Source organism: Ricinus communis, chromosome 5 (assembly GCF_019578655.1).
Source record: "Ricinus communis isolate WT05 ecotype wild-type chromosome 5, ASM1957865v1, whole genome shotgun sequence".
NCBI lineage: Eukaryota > Viridiplantae > Streptophyta > Magnoliopsida > Malpighiales > Euphorbiaceae > Ricinus > Ricinus communis.
Genome location: NC_063260.1, coordinates 20411303 through 20431540, shown reverse-complemented (window position 1 = coordinate 20431540; position 20238 = coordinate 20411303). Strand labels below are relative to the sequence as shown.

The 20238-nt window shown below is 27.3% G+C and overlaps 2 protein-coding genes across 2 annotated transcripts; both read left to right on the top strand.

Annotated features, from left to right (window-relative positions):
• The first annotated feature begins 847 nt into the window (after positions 1-847).
• Positions 848-1516, top strand: LOC8284058. The gene has a single exon (XM_025157446.2). It carries the CDS (start codon positions 1041-1043, stop codon positions 1308-1310), a length of 270 nt encoding a protein of 89 aa, XP_025013214.1. The 5' UTR covers positions 848-1040; the 3' UTR covers positions 1311-1516.
• An 11331-nt stretch (positions 1517-12847) lies between these two features.
• On the top strand, positions 12848-18613 carry LOC8276590 (CBL-interacting serine/threonine-protein kinase 23). Its single transcript, XM_015727708.3, has 15 exons — positions 12848-13726; positions 14344-14406; positions 14596-14667; positions 14774-14881; positions 15047-15127; positions 15279-15332; positions 15409-15534; positions 15943-16032; positions 16152-16271; positions 16350-16481; positions 16751-16867; positions 17004-17060; positions 17145-17219; positions 17837-17921; positions 18371-18613. The coding sequence occupies exons 1-15, from the start codon at positions 13523-13525 to the stop codon at positions 18400-18402; spliced, it is 1416 nt and encodes a 471-aa protein (XP_015583194.1). The 5' UTR covers positions 12848-13522; the 3' UTR covers positions 18403-18613.
• The last annotated feature ends 1625 nt before the right edge of the window (positions 18614-20238 follow it).

Sequence of the window (20238 nt, the reverse complement as noted above, 5' to 3'; positions counted from 1 at the left end):
TTCACATAGAAAACTTATTGTACTAAAATGGTTTCTACTATATATAAGGTTTCAATTCTCGTTATTGCTGTATTAACCTACAAACTTAGAAAAGAGAAGTTTTATAACAGAAAAGAAAAAAGAACTTAGTTCCACAAGTACATATCAAGCATTAACTGACTTTAACTTATTAATCTTAGTATTGAGTTAGTGAAAAGAAGCTATATGTGGGAATTTCCTTTTTGTTATCAAGCAATGATTTGCATAAACTTATTCTATTGCTTTGTCTTTGTCTTTTTCTTTTAAGAAGCTTGTTTCAAGGACCAGTTTCTAATTCCTAATTTCGGGTTACATCCCAATCATTAACATAGCAGAAATTCCAGGTGAATTGTTTTCTGATATTTCCTTCTCTGAGTTTATACGTAGCTTTTATGGTCGGTGCAGGAGTCAAAAATGGCGGCGTTAAATTCAAATGGTAAAGAACTAAGTTGTACTTATCCTTCTATGCAACAGATTTTCCAGCCAGCCAAACATGACCCTTTCTTCCCTGAAGAGACGGAAATATTTCTTCAGTTAGCGTCTCTATTCAAACCAGGGTAGAAATATTTTTTCTCGAGTATTAAGTAAGTATTTAGAAAATTAAAGGGGATTCTCGTTTCCACCGCAACAAATCAATCCACAGGGGAAACGAAAAGTGCAAAATTGGAAGCTATTGATCGTAACAAAACCATCTCTTTTTAGGTAATTCAATTTTCCACACAACATGTGACGCATTATCTGCTATACCTATCGTGGAAGCATCAAGGCTACGCAATTAATACCAAAAGTGGGTGGCGGCACTAACTGATAAATATTTCATTTCAACCGAGACTCTCTCGATTAGGACCAGTGACTCAGTTTAGGCCTAAACATGACCCTATATAATTATCGCCCATAGCTTTACCTCATGCTCATCCCAAATCAAGCCTTCTTCTGCTACATACACTTATCCTTCCTGGGTTCTTATCTTTCAGCTATTCTTTCTCTTCCTAAGATAGCTGTTACAAAAATACTTGAAAATAATGGCAAATTCACGCATAGCAAGGTTCATTACGGAGGTTGCACCACCACAATATATTAGTGTCATCAGGCGTAGAGCATCAAAGATGTTGGATACAATTAATGAAGAGGAGAGAGATGTTAGCCCAAGCAATTCTCTTGCTTCTGCGCCTACATCACCTGCTTCTGCTAGCACTAATGCTGCTTCTGCTTCTGCTGCGGCCCCTGTCGCGACCAACTCCAAGTACTTTCCCAGAAGGGTTCAAAGATCTTTTTCGGTCTTTCAGAATTAAGACCTTTAGTTTCTACTTTCTTGTGACTTGCTGAGAGTACAGTTGTGTCCTTAATCATCCCCTTTTGCTGTTTTTCAGTGAGGGAATGGAGAGGGAAATGGTTTTGGCTCCCAGAGTTGCAAAAATTAAGCAACAGAATGCTAGAAGGAAGTTTGTGTTGTATTCGGATATTGTACAATGTATAAAATTTTCATTAATTATGCATCTGCCTAGTGAACTTCGGAAAGTAAAATTTTCAACACATGTTTCTCTAACCAGCTACACTTACACTTGAGATGTATAATTTGGCAAGTAAATATCATAAAACTGGATGATATTCAACTAGAATTTGGTTTCAGACCTAAAGAAAAATATTGGAGTTCGTGTATTCTCTTAAAGCGCAATTCTTGCAAGAACCTTCATTTCTTAGCCTTTTCCTTTATGCATATCTATCAAAAAAAAAAAACTTATGCTAAATTCCCTCTTGCTTGGTTGAGTTTTGAAATCATGTGATTTTTTATTTTACGGAACCATGAAATATAGTTTTCTCAAGGTCAGTTAATTTTACGATTTTGTTAATTACCTTCAAATTCAAGAAAGTTTATATTACGTACGCTTTCAAAAGATGATACAATTAAAGGCATCCTTTCATAAATACTCAAAAAAAAAGTTAAAAATATCATTTTTATTGTTAAATTTATTTTTCTTTCAAAAATATGGTGGTATATGTTAGATATACTCTTTTTACAAAATAGTTTATGTTATTAGCAATTTGGTATGTATTTTTATAATTTTTATCATATTTAATTTTTTTGTATATGTTAGTATATGTGTACATATGTTTAGTTTCTATTCAATAATATAAATTTGATTGGAAATCAAACCATGAGAGCTAAATATATACATAACTAGTATCTAAAACTATTTTTTAAGAGTATAATTCATTTTATATATAAATCATATTTGTTTTAAAAAAAATTTAAAAATTATCATAAAGATAATTTTTTTTATAAATATACAATAAAAATCATATATTAGGTATATGTTGGATATATATTAATCAAAATTAAAAAAAAATTAATTCAAATCTTTTAATTTTAAAAATTATTTTTCTCAATAACAATAATATCAGTTTTAATTGTTTGATTTAGTTAAATCTTATATAATAACTCTCGTGATTATTAGAAATTAAGAAAATAATATTATGATAATTATTTTATTATTCTATATTTCTATGAAATTATTAAATATTATGTATACTTATAACATAATATAATAAAAAGTAAAAGCAAATGAGATACATTCGGCAAGATATAAAATACATTTAAGTATATATTTTGATATTTGTAAATTTTATATATATATTAAATATAGAAAACTAAAAAGGTAACTCTAAAAATTTATATACATTATATTTATTTTAGTATTTGTTGTATATATTTATAGTATATTTTAAATACTTATATCTTTAAAAAAATACCAGCAACAAATGGTATATGTCAACAAAATATGATATATATTAAATATATATTTGATATCTGCAACTATTTTAATTCATATATATATATATATTACACTTATTTTTTTATATGTTGTGTATAAAATATATATGTTAGCTATATATTAGGTATATGCTAGGTAACTTTTAATCAAAAATTCAATTTGTTCAATATGTCTTTATTCTGAAATTTAGTTTTTTTCTTGTAGCAAAGATATATCAGTGTTTATTCAAAATAATAAAATACAGTCATTTTAGTTTAATATATGTTCCTTATATATATTATACTTACTATATTTATATCTTTAGAAAAGTACAAGAAAAAATTACATTACAGATTTTAGTATATGTTTCGTATATATTTGGTATAAATATAGTATATAAATAGTATTTGAAATTGGTCTTTAATTTCAATTTGTGTCTTTGGTATCTATACATTTGTAAGCTTAGCCACTATTTAAAAAGTTTTGCTAATTTTTTAAAATAGGCATATTATCAAATATCATAAGTGCAAACCATAATCCCATGTAATTCAGTTGATTAACAACTCAAGTAGTTATTTCATTGTTTGTCCATACATAGGTAACATAGGTAGCAAAATACATTTTAAGCCAATTCAACAATTATAGTGTTCCAAAAAAAAGAGAAAAAAATAATTTCTTGATGTGCACAAACAACATCAAAAACTAAAAAATTTAAAAATATAGACTCAAAATATGTGTACATTTCTATGAGAAAGAAAAGGACAGTTAATAACAAACTATTTTATAGTTCAAACATATTAACAAACAGTTGGAATACAAGAAAATTTGAGTTACCATTTTATTCATTTTAAGACATCTAAAACACTATTTAGTTTTTCAACATTTGTATCCATATTTTATACAACAATACCACAATATGAAATTTGAATCAAATATCAGTAAAATCATTTAAACAAATCAAGATCAAATAATTTTAAGACTAAACTATTTCTTAATTATTTTTTCAAATCAAACCAAATTAGATAACAAGAACTTAATGTCAAAAAAAATATAACTCATAAAAATTGTAAGAGCTATTGCCAACCATATATCTATACCTCTCCATCACCAATGCTTGTTGTTTTACAATTATATAGTTTTAATATGAGCTTTGGAGCTGTTAAATTGTCTTTCTTCTTAATATTGATTTAAACATTTCTTTGATTTTTGATATTTGTTGAAGTTTTGTGCAACACACTCGATGATGATGAAGAAAAAGAATTTTGATATTCTCTTTTAGCATTGTTACAATCGTAATTAAAAAAAAATGATTAACTAAAAAAAAAATATAAAATTTAAACTAAATTTATATAAAATATCTTAATACGTAACTTTTATTATATATTAATATATTTTTATGTAAATTTTTTTTAAAAAAATTATGTAAATTAATCTAAAATTTCATAATTTTTATTCAATAAATTTATTAAAAATATTAAAAAGTTACTGTAACTAAAGTATTTTAGAATTCACCTAATCTAGCATTTATCTATTTTTTATGTTTTAAAAAACAAAAAAAAAATTAACTAAAAAACAATTGAGGTTAGGTTTGAGACCCTTTTTCTAGTAATGATAAAAAAATATAAATAAAAAATCAACTTTATTTCTCTTTCTTTTTATTATTTATGAAAATAATAATAATAATAATTTAGAAGAGGTCAGAGTGAGAAAGGGAAAATTAAAATTAAAAGGTTATAAATTAATAAATTTAATAAACATAAATTATTAAAAAATCAAAGTTGAAACTCTGACGCAGACATTAAAAATTTGATGCACGTATTGTGCCCAGACCGGACTGCAATACAACGTGGTACCCGACACCTTAAGCCCCGAAAGACACAAGTAAGGCTGTGATTTCAATGAGCCCCAGCTTAATCCAGGCCCAGTAAATAAAATTTCATTCTCAATATTTGTCTTGAACTATGTCTGTTTCTCCAAAATATTAAAATAACTTATTTATTTTTATATAATTAATTATATTATGAGCTTAATCTGAGTTGTCCATTCAATCTCATTATCAATAAATTTAGAGATTTAAAAATTATTTGTTAAAAATATGAAATTAACTCAAAAAATTTAAGATTTAAAATTTTATTGAAACTATAATTATACCTACCATCGCATTAAATCTGGAGGTGCTCTTATAATTAAATTATGTTATTAAAAATTATATTTATTATGAAATTAAATTGATTTAATTAAATAGGAATTAAGTGAATAAAGGTATTAGAGTCGAATTAATAGATTTTGGTTTAAATTCAATCAATATAACTAGAATTAGCTACTTGATTGGTTAGACTTTCACTCTTATAAATTGTTTCCTTAGTGACACAGGATCTCTAACACTTTCCCTCGTATACAATTAAAATTTAACTTTAATATTAAATTATCACTTCTTAAAATTAAAATTTTTCTTTTAAAAGTTAAGATTGAATTGAAAAGCAATGACAACGTCAAATCGGGCTGCTAGGATTAGATATCTAGATAAAAGTCGAGCAATTAGGAAATCAAATTAAAATATTAGAATTTAATTAATAGATTTAAATTTGAGTTCAACTAATATTAAAATAATTAAACTAGTCACTTAGTTTAAACTTTTATTTCAGTTTTTTATTTCCTAATAATGTTAAATATTTAACGGTACTCCCATCGAGAAAAAAGAAATTAAGATTTAAGTGTTGGCTTTTTGCAGCTAAACAACATCCAATCATCACCTAAATAAATACATCAAGCATTCTTTATGTTTTCTGGTCACTCCGTGCAAAAATTTCAAATTGAACTTATTTGTTATAACTAATTTATAATTAATTATAAGACTAAAAATATGTTAACGTAATCTAGTACCATTACTAACAAAATCAAAAGTGTTTATATTGAATAATTAACACGAAGAATTGCCAGGTGTCTAGTTTAAGGAATCATTTCGATTAATAAATGAGCGTGCCCTATTAGATTAGATGATTGCATAGAATATGAGAAGAAATCCATTTTAAAATGCTAAAAGATAAGGCTTGACTAAATTAAATTAATTAATCAAAACATGATTATGCATGTAATTATCAGAGCATATAGAACGAGTTAATGACACATGTGCAATGACATTATATAATTTTCAAAACAATATTTATTTATCTAGCACCATGTCCTTGTCAGTCCTATATGTACAACAATATAATTTGTGAAGTGTATAAAGTTTTAGTAATAGGTACCCAAATTTAAATTCCTTTATTTATATTTTATTCGTTACAATCCGTTTAAAGTTTTATTTTATTATTCATATCAATCATTCACAAATAAATTGAATTTAAACTATGTAGAATTAGTTTACTAATAATTTTCTTTTATTGTTACTAATCAAATACGGAATAGAATATTTAAAGTAACAAAACCAAATTAAAGATATTCTAAGTTGATTAGCTTAACCAAATGAACTAAAAACTATGAAATTTTTAGAAATATCTTAAAATTAATAAAAAAAATATTATTTTATTATGTAAATTTCTTAAAAAAAAATTTTAAAAATAGTTTTTTTCTTTTAATTTTTCTTTAGTTGTTAAACTTTCCTGCTTTCCCCTAAACAAAGTTGCAGCATACGCAACATTTTCTTTTCAAAATTTTACTAACTCTATCTCAGAAACACACAAATTATAATAATCTAACTACCACGTTAAACTTTTTCTGTCATCTTCTATTTGAAAAAAGAAACACTTTAAGAACTCATTTTCCAGGTGGGTTCTTTCCTTTTCTTAGCACCCAAACAGAAATAACATCAAAATAAATTTTGAAAACTAACTTTTGAAAATTCGCAGCTACAGAAAAAACTCAAAGATCAAAACCGAATTCAAATTGTTTGTTTGTTTGTTTTGTTTTGTTTTTTTTTTTTTTTAAGTTTCGAGGATCCAAAAGTAAAGATGAGATTACTCCCACAGAGCAATTGAAGATGGAGGTTTGACTTGTATTTGTGTAATGTGTTTTCTTTTTCTTAATGATATTAATTTTAATTTTTTTATTGGTAGAGGATTTTTTTACATTCATACATGGTACTTCTATTTTTCAACATTTCTAGAACAGTTCAAAGTAAAAAATTATTCATATATAATATAAAGTTGAAATTAAACCATTTAAGATTTCAAAGACATAAAAAAAAAAAAAAAAAGTATGAGTAATAATCGGTGCTTTAATTTAACAGTAATTTTTTTTTTCAGGAAGTTTAATAGTAAAAGTGAGATAGTTTTACAAATAAATATTAAAATTCAAATTAAATATTAAAAAATCAGGTACATAAAGGATTATGTAATAATAAAAAGATTTTAACATTTTGACATTCACCAAAATAACATTACTTAACCATTTTAATGTAATACTGATATTATTAAACTTTTTGAATAATTAAATAATACTATTAATACTATTAATATTAATATTATATACTAAAAATAAATATTTCACTTGTATTAATCTTATCTTAATGATTGATAAAATATTTAATTTTCAATATACAAAATTATTATCATCTTCTTCATTAATAGCGGATTTGACAACTTGATGTTTAAATTATTTTACTATATTAAAATATAATTTTTAATTAATTTTTATATAGTTTAATTATGATATATAATAAAATGATATATTTTAACTTGAAATAATGATATAATAATTTAATAATATTATTATAAATTAAATATTTTTAAAATATTTAAATCTATTTGAGTTGAATTGTATTATAAATAAGAAAATTAGAGTAAAAAGGAATGTTAAATTCAATATTTTAATTAGATATCAAAATTAATTCGTGTTAAAAATAAAATTTTACTATAATTTAATAAAAAAATAATTTGAAATAAATTTAATATTTGATAATAAATTTTAAAAATCAAGTTATAATTTTAAATTATTAGTTTAATTTTTCGATTAACGTGAAAGAGAGCAGTAGTTAGATTTATTAAAACTAAAAGAATTTTAATATAATAAAAATATAAAAATTGATTCATATATTAAATCAAAATTTATAAAATAAATAATATTCAACTCTAAATAAAAATTTTATAATTTATGTTTTACTGGAAAATCAGGACGTTATATACCTTGAAGCACAGTAAACGTGCATGCACGTACACTAAAATGCTTGAATATATGCATCATGTATATGTTACATTTATTGATTTACTATTTATTGCGGTATTCTTTGTATTTAAACGAATGGATTGGTGTATTAATATAAAAACAAAATGAAATGAATAGATAAATAGAGGTGGCACCTGCGTATGGTTATTATGTAAATAAATTATTGTGAAAGTTTCGATGTTATTATTCTTTATTCTTTTTCTTCTCCACCAATGAATTAGAGTGGGTTAACTTCTATTTATACCTTCCCAGAAATAATATTGTTTCGTCAAATCACATCTTTAAGTAAATTTATCACGTTTTAGTAAAATTGGCATCTTAGAACAGAAAACCATATCTCATTTCTAGAATGTGGAAGAATTTGTCCAAAATACGAAATGATTGTCAAACAATTGCCTGACGTCTCCAGTGGGGCGCGTTTGACCAAATAGTACCGTTAACAATTTTACTTTCTCCTGCTATTTTCTTTTCTCAGCAATATATTTATCCATTTTTTTAGAATCATGGAGCGGTTGTTGTATAAAGTAGACCATTATTTAGATTTGGATTAGTGTTTGCATCCAAACTGAAAATTGGGTCCATCCATGCAGGCTCCCAAATCAATTTTCTTAAGTTTTGCCCTTCCCTTTCTTTTGTCCGGTATGAATAAATCAACCTTCACGTTCCAAATTTGTTTTTTTTTTTTTTTTATTTATTTACAGCTATATTTGTGTTAACAATTATTTTTTCTCCTACAAAAAAAAAATCACTTCAAAAAATTAGCTTTAAAAATTTAAAATAAAAAATAAATTAATTAGTCGTTTATTAATATATTGTACAACTATTATTATTTAAAATTAAATTAATTATATAATTTAATAATAATTTATAATATTTTAAAAAATAAATTTTTTATTAAAATAAAAATATTTTAAATTATAATTTATAAACATATTGCTAGTCTTTCTAAATAAAGGGAAGACAGAGTAGCGAACTGCCATAACAATTATCGAGCAAGAAAGTGTGAAATATAGAATAATTAATTTCCTATTACGGACAAATCATTGCACATGGCGTGGTGTCATTTATTGCCATAAATGGAAATACACTTTGGGAAGTCAATGTCCGTTACATTAAAAAGCTCAATTATGCATTAGAAAACAAAAAGAAAATATTAATGAAAACGTCAACGAGAACTACAAGTTAGCTTATCCATTAGAAAAATCGACTGCTGGATCCGTATTCAAAAAGAAAACTGTTGTTTGTGTAATAATCGATTTTATTATGTAAAAGTGAAAATGTTAGGTGAACCATTCATACCTTCTACTATTATACTATTTCTCTTAATTAGTGTTGGCTTATCACGTGGGAGAATTACCCACCATATATATTAAAATTTAAAAAATATATAAATTATTTTAACTTGTATTTATATAATAGTTTTTTTAAGGTATGTCAATAACTTTAACATATAAAGTAATAATATATAGTTTTACATTTATTATAATTAATTAATTAATTTTTAGTTAATTGTATATTGAATTTATAATATCTGATTGTATTTTTGTATTTATTAATAATTATATGGTAAATTCTAATTTTAAAAAATCATATTCATAAAGTATGAGATGAGATTACAATATGGCTAACTGTGTATTTGGACATTTTAATTTTTGATATAATATATTAGACATCTCAATTTATTTTCTTATGATATTTAAATAATTTTTTAATATATAATTTTATTTAATACGTTCACAGATACTGTTCATTAGTATTTAAATGTAATTAAAAAAAAAGATTTAAGTGTCCATTAAATTAAATTGAAAATTAAAAATATTTAAAAAATTACAAAGTAGATTTACATATTTATTATGTTAAATTAAAAATTGAGGTATTAGAATCACTATATATCAAGATTCAAGTGTTTAAATATATTGCAATTATAATATTTTTCATAATTATTCCTTAAACAGTATGTGATTTGAAAATGAAAATTATAAAGTCATTTTAAACCTAATTTATTTTTTATATAAATAAAATGCAGTCAGATTTTTATAATTATTATATTTGGAATATAAAAAATCTTAAACACTAAAGTATTAGTTTATTATGTTTATAAAATAGTATGTCAATGTATTAAAATAAATTACATACATAAGTTTAAAAGAATAAATTATTGATCAAACTAAATTTTTATTAAAGTACAAGCCGAATACTTAAGTTTAATAAATGATGGCCATAAACAAATCGTGTTGTAAAATAATTTTACTTAATAGAAAATACAACTTTTATTTGACTTTTTTTAGTGACATTTATGTAAAGATAACTTATATAGAATCTTTTTATACTTAGAGATTTTTAAATTTTTAAATTTTTAAATATATTAATAACAGCAAGCATAAAAATAATATATATTAACCCTAGTTTTTATTGAAACTTATTAAGAAGCTCAGTTTATTTACTAATTTTATATAGTTGTATTTAAATAATAAAATAAATTATAGTAATACAACTTTATAAAAGATCATAAAGAAAAAGATAAAAAAATAGGCATAAGAAATAAATAAAGTTAATCTTCTGAATTATGAATCAAATTTTATCAATCATTATTAACTCATTAATCATTTTATATATATATATATATATATAACCAAACATTACAATTTCTTTAAATAATAAAAATGTTTTAAAGAGCATTGTTCTACAAATAAAGATACATAATTACAAAATTTTTGAAGGATCTATTCCGATAGCATTGATTTTTAAAATACATTACAAGACCATGATTTCTGCTTTTGGTTCGAAATACAAGCTCCACTTACCAAAAGGATAAACCTTATTCCTCCAAACATATCTTTCCAAATCCAATGCAACTATTCCAAAAGAATGGATCCTTGAAGGTGCAACCCAACCTGAATCACCAAAGCAAACAGAGCTAAATACAAATTTCAGAAACATAACCCAGTTTCCAGATGGAAAAGTAAAGTTTATATTCAACAGGAAATCAACCTCTTCTAGATTTTCTGATGATGACTCTTCAACATCGACTACAGATATTGGAAGGATATCAAAAATACCTTCTGTTATTTATGCCCTTTACAAAGAACCAACTGCATCACAAACACAACAAAGATTTTCAACATCTGATATACCAAGCTTAAACACCATTTTACAAAATGTTGATTACCAAAGCAATATCCCTAGACCCGTTTACAATGAACTAAGAAAGATGATGATATAGAGATCGTCTCTACCCCCTCTTCACCATCACCATATGCAATAACTCAAAACCTATAAGCAGAAATTAACATGATTTCAAAAGATTTTCAAATCAATAAAAAGCTTTTACGTGAAGATTTCTATTCAAAGAAAAACCACTCCAAAAAATTTTGGTTTTTTAAACATTTTTTACAAAAAAATGACAGTATCCAAGAAAAATACTACCAATTTTGCATACAAAACAAGATCCAAATCAAATTCTTTTATTGGTTTCAGATTTATTGCAAAGAAAATAATATTTTTTATCATTTCAAAAAAAAAACTTATTAGTCATGTTACTGTAAGGAACAATACTCTAAAGTGGAAGATCGGAGAAAACCAAACCATTCAATTTGAACATGCTCTCCTTAGGAAAATAACCATTATTTATGGAGAAAATGAAATAGAAGCCACACCTTACAAATTAGTAGGAGAAGAGCTTGAGAAAAATGTCAAGAATATTATTCAGCAGAAAAAATTTTCGAATATGATATATATATATAGCCTAAGTTATATAGCCTAAGTTACACCTTCGGAATACCTCATAAGGGGATTTTTCTCTACTTCCCTCAATCTTTTACTTTACGCAAAATTAATCTTTTAATTTTTAAAACATTAATTTATTTTAATATAGTTTTATTATCTAAAAAATATTATGTTATAAATTCTAATACTTTAATTGTGAGATATAATTATTTTATATTTTTATATTTTTTTAATTTTTCTTTTACAACTTTCACTTAAATATTTTTTTCAATATTATAATTACAACATATAACACTTTTTAATTATAAATTCTAAATATTATATAGTTCTTTTTTTTCTCTAAATTTTTTAATATTATAATGGAGTAATTATTTTATTAGTTAAAAATAATTTTTAATAATAATTTTTGATTATATTTATTTACATCCTTCTATATATATATATATATTTTAAAGTTATTTTATATGGTTCAATTTTAAGTAAAGAAATTTTAATTAATAAAAAATTAATCTTTAAGTTAGATCTTTTATAATTTTAGTATATTAAATATTTAAAAGATATAAAATATTAAATAAAAAAAAGATTTGAAAATAGATAAACTACTAAAATATTAAATAAAATTATAATAAAATAATTTTATTTATTTGATTTATATAACTAAAATATTTAGTTTATTTAATTTATGAGATATTTTTATATATTTTTTATAAATGTTATAAATATAGTAAATAAAAATTAAAGAGTTTAGACTACAAAAACTATTAAATCATATAAAAAATAATTCTTTTCGTAAATGAATTGATCATTATTAAAATTAATAATTAATCAAAAAATCTTAAAAGTTATCATATTTATGTACCCAATAGAAAAATAAATATAAAATATATATTATTTACTTAATTGTATAATTAATTAATATTTTAATATTAATTTTTAATAACATGATACTATTTAATTTAGGTATATAATAATTCTTGATTTTTGTTAGTATTCAGTTTTCATCGCTTATAGCAGTGTCCAGCGAGGCAACAAGTACAATAATTTGAATTACATATGTCAGCTAATAATTTATATTTGGATCACTTTGACAAGTCCAATGAAATCACCGGTTTCCTGATTAAAAAAAATAGAAATAATAATAAACAAAACCAAAATCACTCCAAATAAAACCTTCCTCACATGGCTACAAATACAAAATCATTTGCCTAACATCAAATCAAAAACCTCTTTTTTTTCTCCTCTTCTGGCTTCGCCAACTGTGGCAACAATAAACCATTACACTTTCAGCCCCTTAGATTTCACAAGCGCTCATAGATTCATTTCTTTGATTCCATTTCGATCTTCCCCGAGATCTCTGCACTCTGTTTTTTTTTTTCTCTCTTAATAAAAACAAGATTATATACTTTTTTACTAGCATGAACAAATATCTGTTTTTTTTCCTATTTTCATAACGTGAAAAAAGTAATCGATCAAATTTTTGTTTGTTGTTTTCAATATATCAGAATCTGTTTATTTATCCAATTTTATGGGCTTGTTGTCTGATCAAACTGTCAATAATTGCTTTCTCTTGTGTCGTGTTTTCCTTGATTTTGGGGATTTGATTGAATCTTTTCTGGTAGAAATCTAGTTTAATTCTTTCTTTTATTGTTCGCTTGTATCTAAATTCAGACCCAAAAAAAGAAAAGAAAAGATGAGTGTGGCAAAGTCTCAGGTTTGGCAACCGTGTAAGAAGAAGAGGTCTTGACCGAGAGAGGGAGAGAGAGAGAGAGAAAGAGGGGAACAAAGGAATTGGAATTTTTGTTTGGAGGGTATCGAGGCTGAAATTCTAGAGACAGAAAGTGAAAAATATCTAGAGGGAAAAAATGGCGTCGCGAGGAGGAGGAGGAGGAGGAGGAGGGACTAGCAGTGGGAGTAGGATGCGTGTGGGGAGATATGAGTTAGGAAGGACGCTTGGAGAAGGAACATTCGCGAAGGTGAAGTTTGCTAGGAACACTGAGACTGGTGAAAATGTTGCTATTAAGATTCTTGATAAAGAGAAAGTCCTTAAGCATAAAATGATCGGTCAGGTATTCGCTTCTTTCGTCTTATTTGATTATTTACGATCATCGTAATGCTTTAACTGTTTGGTTCCGAAGAAAATGAATTTAATTATTTAGTTTCTTTTTACTTTTTTTAGTTTTAAGGTGATATCTGAAAAGTCAACTTGACAACAGTTTCTCGTTAGACTGTTCCTTTCTTACTGTTTCATTATTTATTTATTTTTATTCTGTTTCTGTTATTATTTTTCAATTTCAAACGGTGGTAGGAAGAATAAAGATTTGGAGTTTGAATTTTCTTTAAATTTTGTTAATTTGATTGTTCGAGGAAAAGAGAGATTTTTTTGAATCCGTTGTTGTCATGCTATTTTAGTAATTTGTCGTCAATTTAGATACTTTCTGATTAACACTTTTCGTTTGTCCTCCTTGGTACCGTACAATAGCAAAAAGAAAAAGAAAACGAAAAAAATAAAACAAGATAAGAAAAGCTTTAGTAAGTTAACCAAATGAAACCTTAGTTGTGCTGCAGAGTGTTTAGGCTGATAATATGTTGTTTTCTAATGATTCATTTTGGATTTTGATTTAGTTTTTGATTTAGCTTAATAGTGATATATTGTTTTTCTTTTTTCTTGTTTGCTATGTTGCAGATTAAACGTGAAATTTCAACTATGAAACTAATCAGGCACCCAAATGTCATCCGTATGTATGAGGTTTGAAGGCCATTTGCATTTTTCCTATTCTTTTGTACTAGTAATTTGATGTCTTAACTTAGCTTGTATTTAGTTGGTCTTCCACATGCATTTTCACTTGGAGTTTTGTACTACTATGTTCCAATCCAGTTGTTAGCATCTTCTGTTTGTTGGTTACATTACTGACTTCTAGTGGCATTACTGTTGTAGGTGATGGCAAGCAAGACAAAAATATATATTGTTTTGGAATTTGTTACTGGGGGTGAACTTTTTGACAAAATTGTAAGATGAATATGCTTCAAGTTTATAAGTTCCAAATCATTTTACATGAAATTTTAACCGCTCAATATATTTCATTGATTCCTGTGCTATCTTTTCCTTGAGTTAGGCAAGTAGAGGGAGGTTTAAAGAGGATGAAGCACGAAAGTATTTTCAGCAGCTTATTAATGCTGTAGATTACTGTCATAGCAGAGGCGTGTACCATAGAGATCTAAAGGTTCGATGTTTATTACTGTTACTCTGTTTTTTTTATATGCATTTTAAGTTAATACTCAGAAGGATCTTAATAGAGTCTTATAGGTTATGAAAGTCTTGTATTGCAATAAGTTAAGAGGTTATGTGATATGTAAGAAGAGGATCTTAATGTGGTTTTGACTTACAGCCTGAAAATTTGCTACTGGATGCCAATGGAGTTCTTAAAGTTTCAGATTTTGGATTAAGTGCTCTACCTCAGCAAGTTCGAGTGAGTGACTTCATGGCTTGAGTACTTTGAAATTGATTTTATTCAATATGTAACATAAAAGTGGCAAGATAGCCTTGCACGAACATTAATAGCAATTTTGAATTTTCTTGACACACCTTCATAACTGATTTTTATTTAATACAACATCTAGGAAGATGGGTTGCTTCACACAACATGTGGTACGCCAAATTATGTTGCTCCAGAGGTACTGTCTTCTGCAAAGCATTCTTTCTTCCACTGTCACCTTCCTTTTTTCTTATATTGGCACTTCACTTTTCTAGGTCATCAACAATAAAGGCTATGATGGAGCCAAGGCAGACTTATGGTCATGTGGTGTGATTCTTTTTGTCTTAATGGCTGGTTACTTACCTTTCGAAGAATCCAACCTCATGGCTCTCTACAAGAAGGTTACTATTTTTTTTTTTTTTTTTTTTGTGTGCCAAGTGCAGAATGTTTTGCTTGAGATGATGATTTGGGAGATGGTGATATGTTAAATTGCCTTAAATGCAAATAAGCACTTAATTCATGCATTATATAAATGATTTGACAGGGCTTCCAAAATGAGTCAATTGCAAGCTAGGTCTGTCGATCTCTTTTGTAGTGTAATTTGTTATATAATTCTTTCTAGCCATGAGTTTTATGTGAGAACTAGGATGTAAAAGAAGTTCATGGCATGCTCATATCTATTCCTCTGGTTTTGTGAAATGGGATAGTCCTTGTTTAGACTTGGTGACCTATGTGCTGTTGTAAATAGTGAGGTTATCAGAGTATTTTCATGTTAGAAAAGGTTGAATATGGTTTCTATGTGATTGCAGATATTTAAGGCGGAGTTCACATGTCCTCCATGGTTCTCCTCGAGTGCAAAGAAACTAATTAAGAGAATTTTGGATCCTAATCCTTTGACAGTATGTTCCACTTCCTTCTATTGCCCTCTATTCTTATATAATTCTTTCCAGACATAGAAGGAATGCATCACACATCAGGCACCTGTGACTTTAACATATATGCTAATGTTATGCAACAGCGTATTACTATTGCTGAGGTTATTGAAAATGAGTGGTTTAAGAAAGGATATAAGCCGCCTACATTTGAACAAGCAGAAGTTAGTCTTGATGATGTAAACTCTATCTTCAATGAATCAGGGGTAAGGCTCTTGTGTTTTCGGTTTTTGCTTCATGCTATTTCCTGCCTAAACATTCATGATTTTCCTCTTGGGGAACAGGATTGTCAAGACCTTGTTGTGGAGAGGCGAGAAGCTCCTATAGGGCCAGTGGCACCTATAACTATGAATGCTTTTGAACTTATATCTACATCCCAGGGTCTCAATCTCAGTAGTCTTTTTGAGAAACAAATGGTATATTTTTGCTGATCTTCTTCTTCTTCTTCTTCTTATTAAAGCATGTTCATATCATGTCCCTTGTTTATTATAATATTTAGTTGTACATCATAACCCTGCTTCCCCCCTTCCCCACCACTATCTAAATTTTGAAATATAATGGTCAAGAATAACTGTTGTTTCTTAATTAGGAATATTGCTTCTTGGCTTAGTGACCATAACCTTGGATTTGAGCTCATATTTGAGAACACTAAATTAATACAGTTTATATTTCCTTTTTTGACCAGGGACTTGTGAAACGAGAAACGAGATTTACATCCAAACATTCTGCTAATGAGATAATCTCAAAGATTGAAGAGGCTGCAATGCCTTTGGGTTTTCAAGTAAAGAAAAATAACTTCAAGGTGCTTGAAAATATTTCCTAAATGATGCTTGTTAATTGGTGTAAATGAGATCAAATTAAGAACTAAATATAATCAAACTCGGTTGTTTTACTGTTGGTACATATTAATTCTGATGGAACTTCTCTTTTAATCTCAGCTGAGGCTTCAAGGGGAGAAGACTGGACGCAAGGGTCATTTATCTGTTGCAACAGAAGTATGAACTGATGATTATCTATCATGGGTATTAATATTTTTACATGTAAAGATTATTCGTTACTGAGATATGCTTTTTATTCAGATCCTTGAGGTGGCCCCTTCTCTTTATATGGTTGAGGTTCGCAAATCGGGTGGAGATACCCTGGAATTTCACAAGGTATGGGATTGAAAATTTAAATGTTTTTTTTTTTCTTTTTATGTCATCTTACTGAAAGAGACACAGAAAAATGTCAAATAGGAATAGATCTCACCTCTGAAATCAATTACGGCCATGCCTGCATAACCAATCCATGTCTACAGCAGTTAGTTAGACTTGGATGAAGAAGCTGTTACTGCTGGTTCGTTAGTCTTAGGTGAATGAAGCTGTTAATAAATAGCACATGCTAAGCTAGTTGGTATCATCTGTTTTTTCATGTGACAGGATTGTGGCATGATGAATTTCTTTTGTAGAAAATATAGGCGGCTTATAGGATTCCTGCTTTCCTATGACGATCCATATAACTTTCAATTAATTTTAATTTGTGTTTATATTATTGTTTTTGTTATCAGTACTGTTAAAAGTAAAAACAAAATGATGTTCACATGATTTATTGGCTAAACTTTACTAGTGTATCAAGCTTCTGGAATCTGGATGCACTGAGTGGGTTGTTCATTTCCCAGCTTGTTCAATTGATCTTGTTATGAAAGTATTTTCTTTGTTTTATTTTCAAAGCACACAACATTCCTTTTTAATATTATCAGCTCTAATTTTGAATAATTTGGTTTCATTGACAGTTTTACAAGAACCTGTCTGCTGGCTTAAAAGACATTGTCTGGAAAACAGTTGATGAGGAGAAAGAAGAAGAGGTGGAGAGAAAGGGTCAGTATGTTCTCAGTTTTGCGTGTGCATAGTCTCACTACTTTAACGTAGGGATTCTATCTTATCTGTTTATGTGAAGGCAGTAACGGGACTAAATACTGGAATTCTGGATCACAGTGTGATGTGAATCAGTGCATTCTTTTGCTTCTTTTTGGATGTTTTATTTGTCATAAACAAGACCTAATGTGGTTGGAAATTTCTGGGAAATTATTGCTACTAAAACCTACTTTGACTTATCTTAATCCAACAGTGGATATGTGAGTTGGGAATAATGGTTTTGGACATTGGGTAAAGAAATGGCTTAATTGAACTTTTTGAAAAGCTATCATTTTTAAGAAGCCAATCTGGTGTGTTTCACAATCATTTTTTACTCGAGCTGTTTTCTCCTCCTTTCTATGAGCATTTGAGTAAAATTTATTCTCTTGTTTGTTTTCTTTTTTCCCTTGCAGGTGCTGCTGGCAGTGCTGTGGTTCCATTGTAAATAAGTGGCGTCCTTAATTGGTTTGAGCTGTCTTGGGGGGTTCTTTCCGGGGAAAACTCCCTAGTAAAATGATTATTCGAAGTAAATGTTACCTAAGGTTGGAGTATTTTATATGGATTGTTGTGAAAAGTATCCTACATGCACTATAATGTAACTTATAGCAATCAAGAACTTGCTTAAGCAATGAAAACTTTTCTCCTTTGTTTTTGTATCTGATTGACGCTGGCCATTTTGGAATGGATGTGGGCATCAGAATTGATGACGTCTTAGATTAATAATGAGGTAGAATCATGAAAGACTTTACTTCTGTTTCATGGCCATCTAAAATTATGAACCATGGAGCATAATTCTGCACGATATTTTTCCTCCGGTTATTGGTTGGCAACATCAGTATAAGTTGTTAGCGGGAAGGATGCAGGGCGCGGGATCCAACAAATAGGGGAAAATTTTAAAAACTCCTCCACCTGGGAATGGGCCGAGTCCCAAACTCCTCGTGCCGTCTCCAAGGCGGGACCTAGTGGGCACACTGTATTTCAGTAGAGGCTAGTGCAATGTCGTGGTATTGTTACTGTGTTAGATTCTTAGGCGACAATATTAGGTGCACTTTGTAGTTTCTTAATTAATTTATTCCACACGACGGACCCAAATCAAAAGTATATTCCATTACATTAATTAATACAGTCAACGTTCAAACTTCTAATAACAAAAATGAAGGCCGTGGAAATTTTCATATTCAGTATCCCTGCTGTAGCCTGCAAATAGAGATTTAAATTTTAGAAGTGGATTCATTTTATCCAATTGTTGCGTGAAATGAAGCTGCCTTGAGAACCGTTGAAAATTATATAAAGAGATTTTTACCGTTCTCAAAAAAGTTATTAATTCTCACATTGGACTATATGAGACATTTTTACCGTTCTCAAAATGTCACTCTCATATTTGCACTTACGGTTTGTCCTTATGATTAAGACACATTTATAACTACTCTCTAGTTGGATTAACACTCAACACCACTCCTATAAATTACCAAGATCTCAATTATGAGTCTCTGTTTTTCTTTGGTGACGTCAAAATACTAAAAAGAAAATTAGAGAATTTTTACAAATTAAATATTATTTTTATAAAAATCTAATAGTCTAAACAATTTAAACTTTTATAAAATTGTTATCATGGCTATATCAATTCAGTCATAATTTAATAAATTTAGTACAATTTTAGTCTAATTGAGTTATATGTTAAAATTAAGTAACGGAAATAGTATCTATTAAAAATAAAAATTGATGGATTTTAATACCATTATATATATATATATATATATACACATATTTTTTTATTTTATATACTATTTTAGTAAACGATGCAGAGAAAGATAATAACATTGATCCACAAGAAGCTCAAAGAAATTGAAATAGCAAAAGCTAACTTGAGAAAGGCGAAAGACAAGAGACAAATAATTGAGGCAAATCTAGCTCTAAAATAAGCTAGGGCACGCATAGAGGCTACACCATTAAGGCCAAACTTAAACATATGCTCGATAGATAGCTATCCATACATTGATAAAAGATGTATAGATTCTTGAGAAGAGAGGAGCCGTAGAGTCGTGGAGTGCCTTCTATACCACCCAAGTCCCATGAGTGAATAGAAAGTTGGATCTCACCTGAATCGCCCCATCTATTCTCTAGTGTATGTATTAATTGATATTTGATTGATTGGTCTAAGGTTATCGACAAAAAATATTTGTCTAAGTCACTTCGTCTCTTTTTGCCCAAGTTACTTCTTATTTTGTACAGGTTTCTTCTCTTTTTGTCTAATTTACTTTCTTTTATCTTTGTAAGTTTC

What these genes read in the sequence shown, in the direction of transcription:
- LOC8284058 (XM_025157446.2), top strand. Translation starts at nt 1,041, where the DNA reads ATGGCAAATTCACGCATAGCAAGGTTCATTACGGAGGTTGCACCACCA.
- LOC8276590 (XM_015727708.3), top strand. Translation starts at nt 13,523, where the DNA reads ATGGCGTCGCGAGGAGGAGGAGGAGGAGGAGGAGGGACTAGCAGTGGG. An exon ending in TCATGGCTCTCTACAAGAAG is followed by an intron (nt 15,535 to 15,942) that starts GTTACTATTTTT and finishes ATGTGATTGCAG; the next exon opens with ATATTTAAGGCGGAGTTCAC. An exon ending in GTCTTTTTGAGAAACAAATG is followed by an intron (nt 16,482 to 16,750) that starts GTATATTTTTGC and finishes TTTTTTGACCAG; the next exon opens with GGACTTGTGAAACGAGAAAC.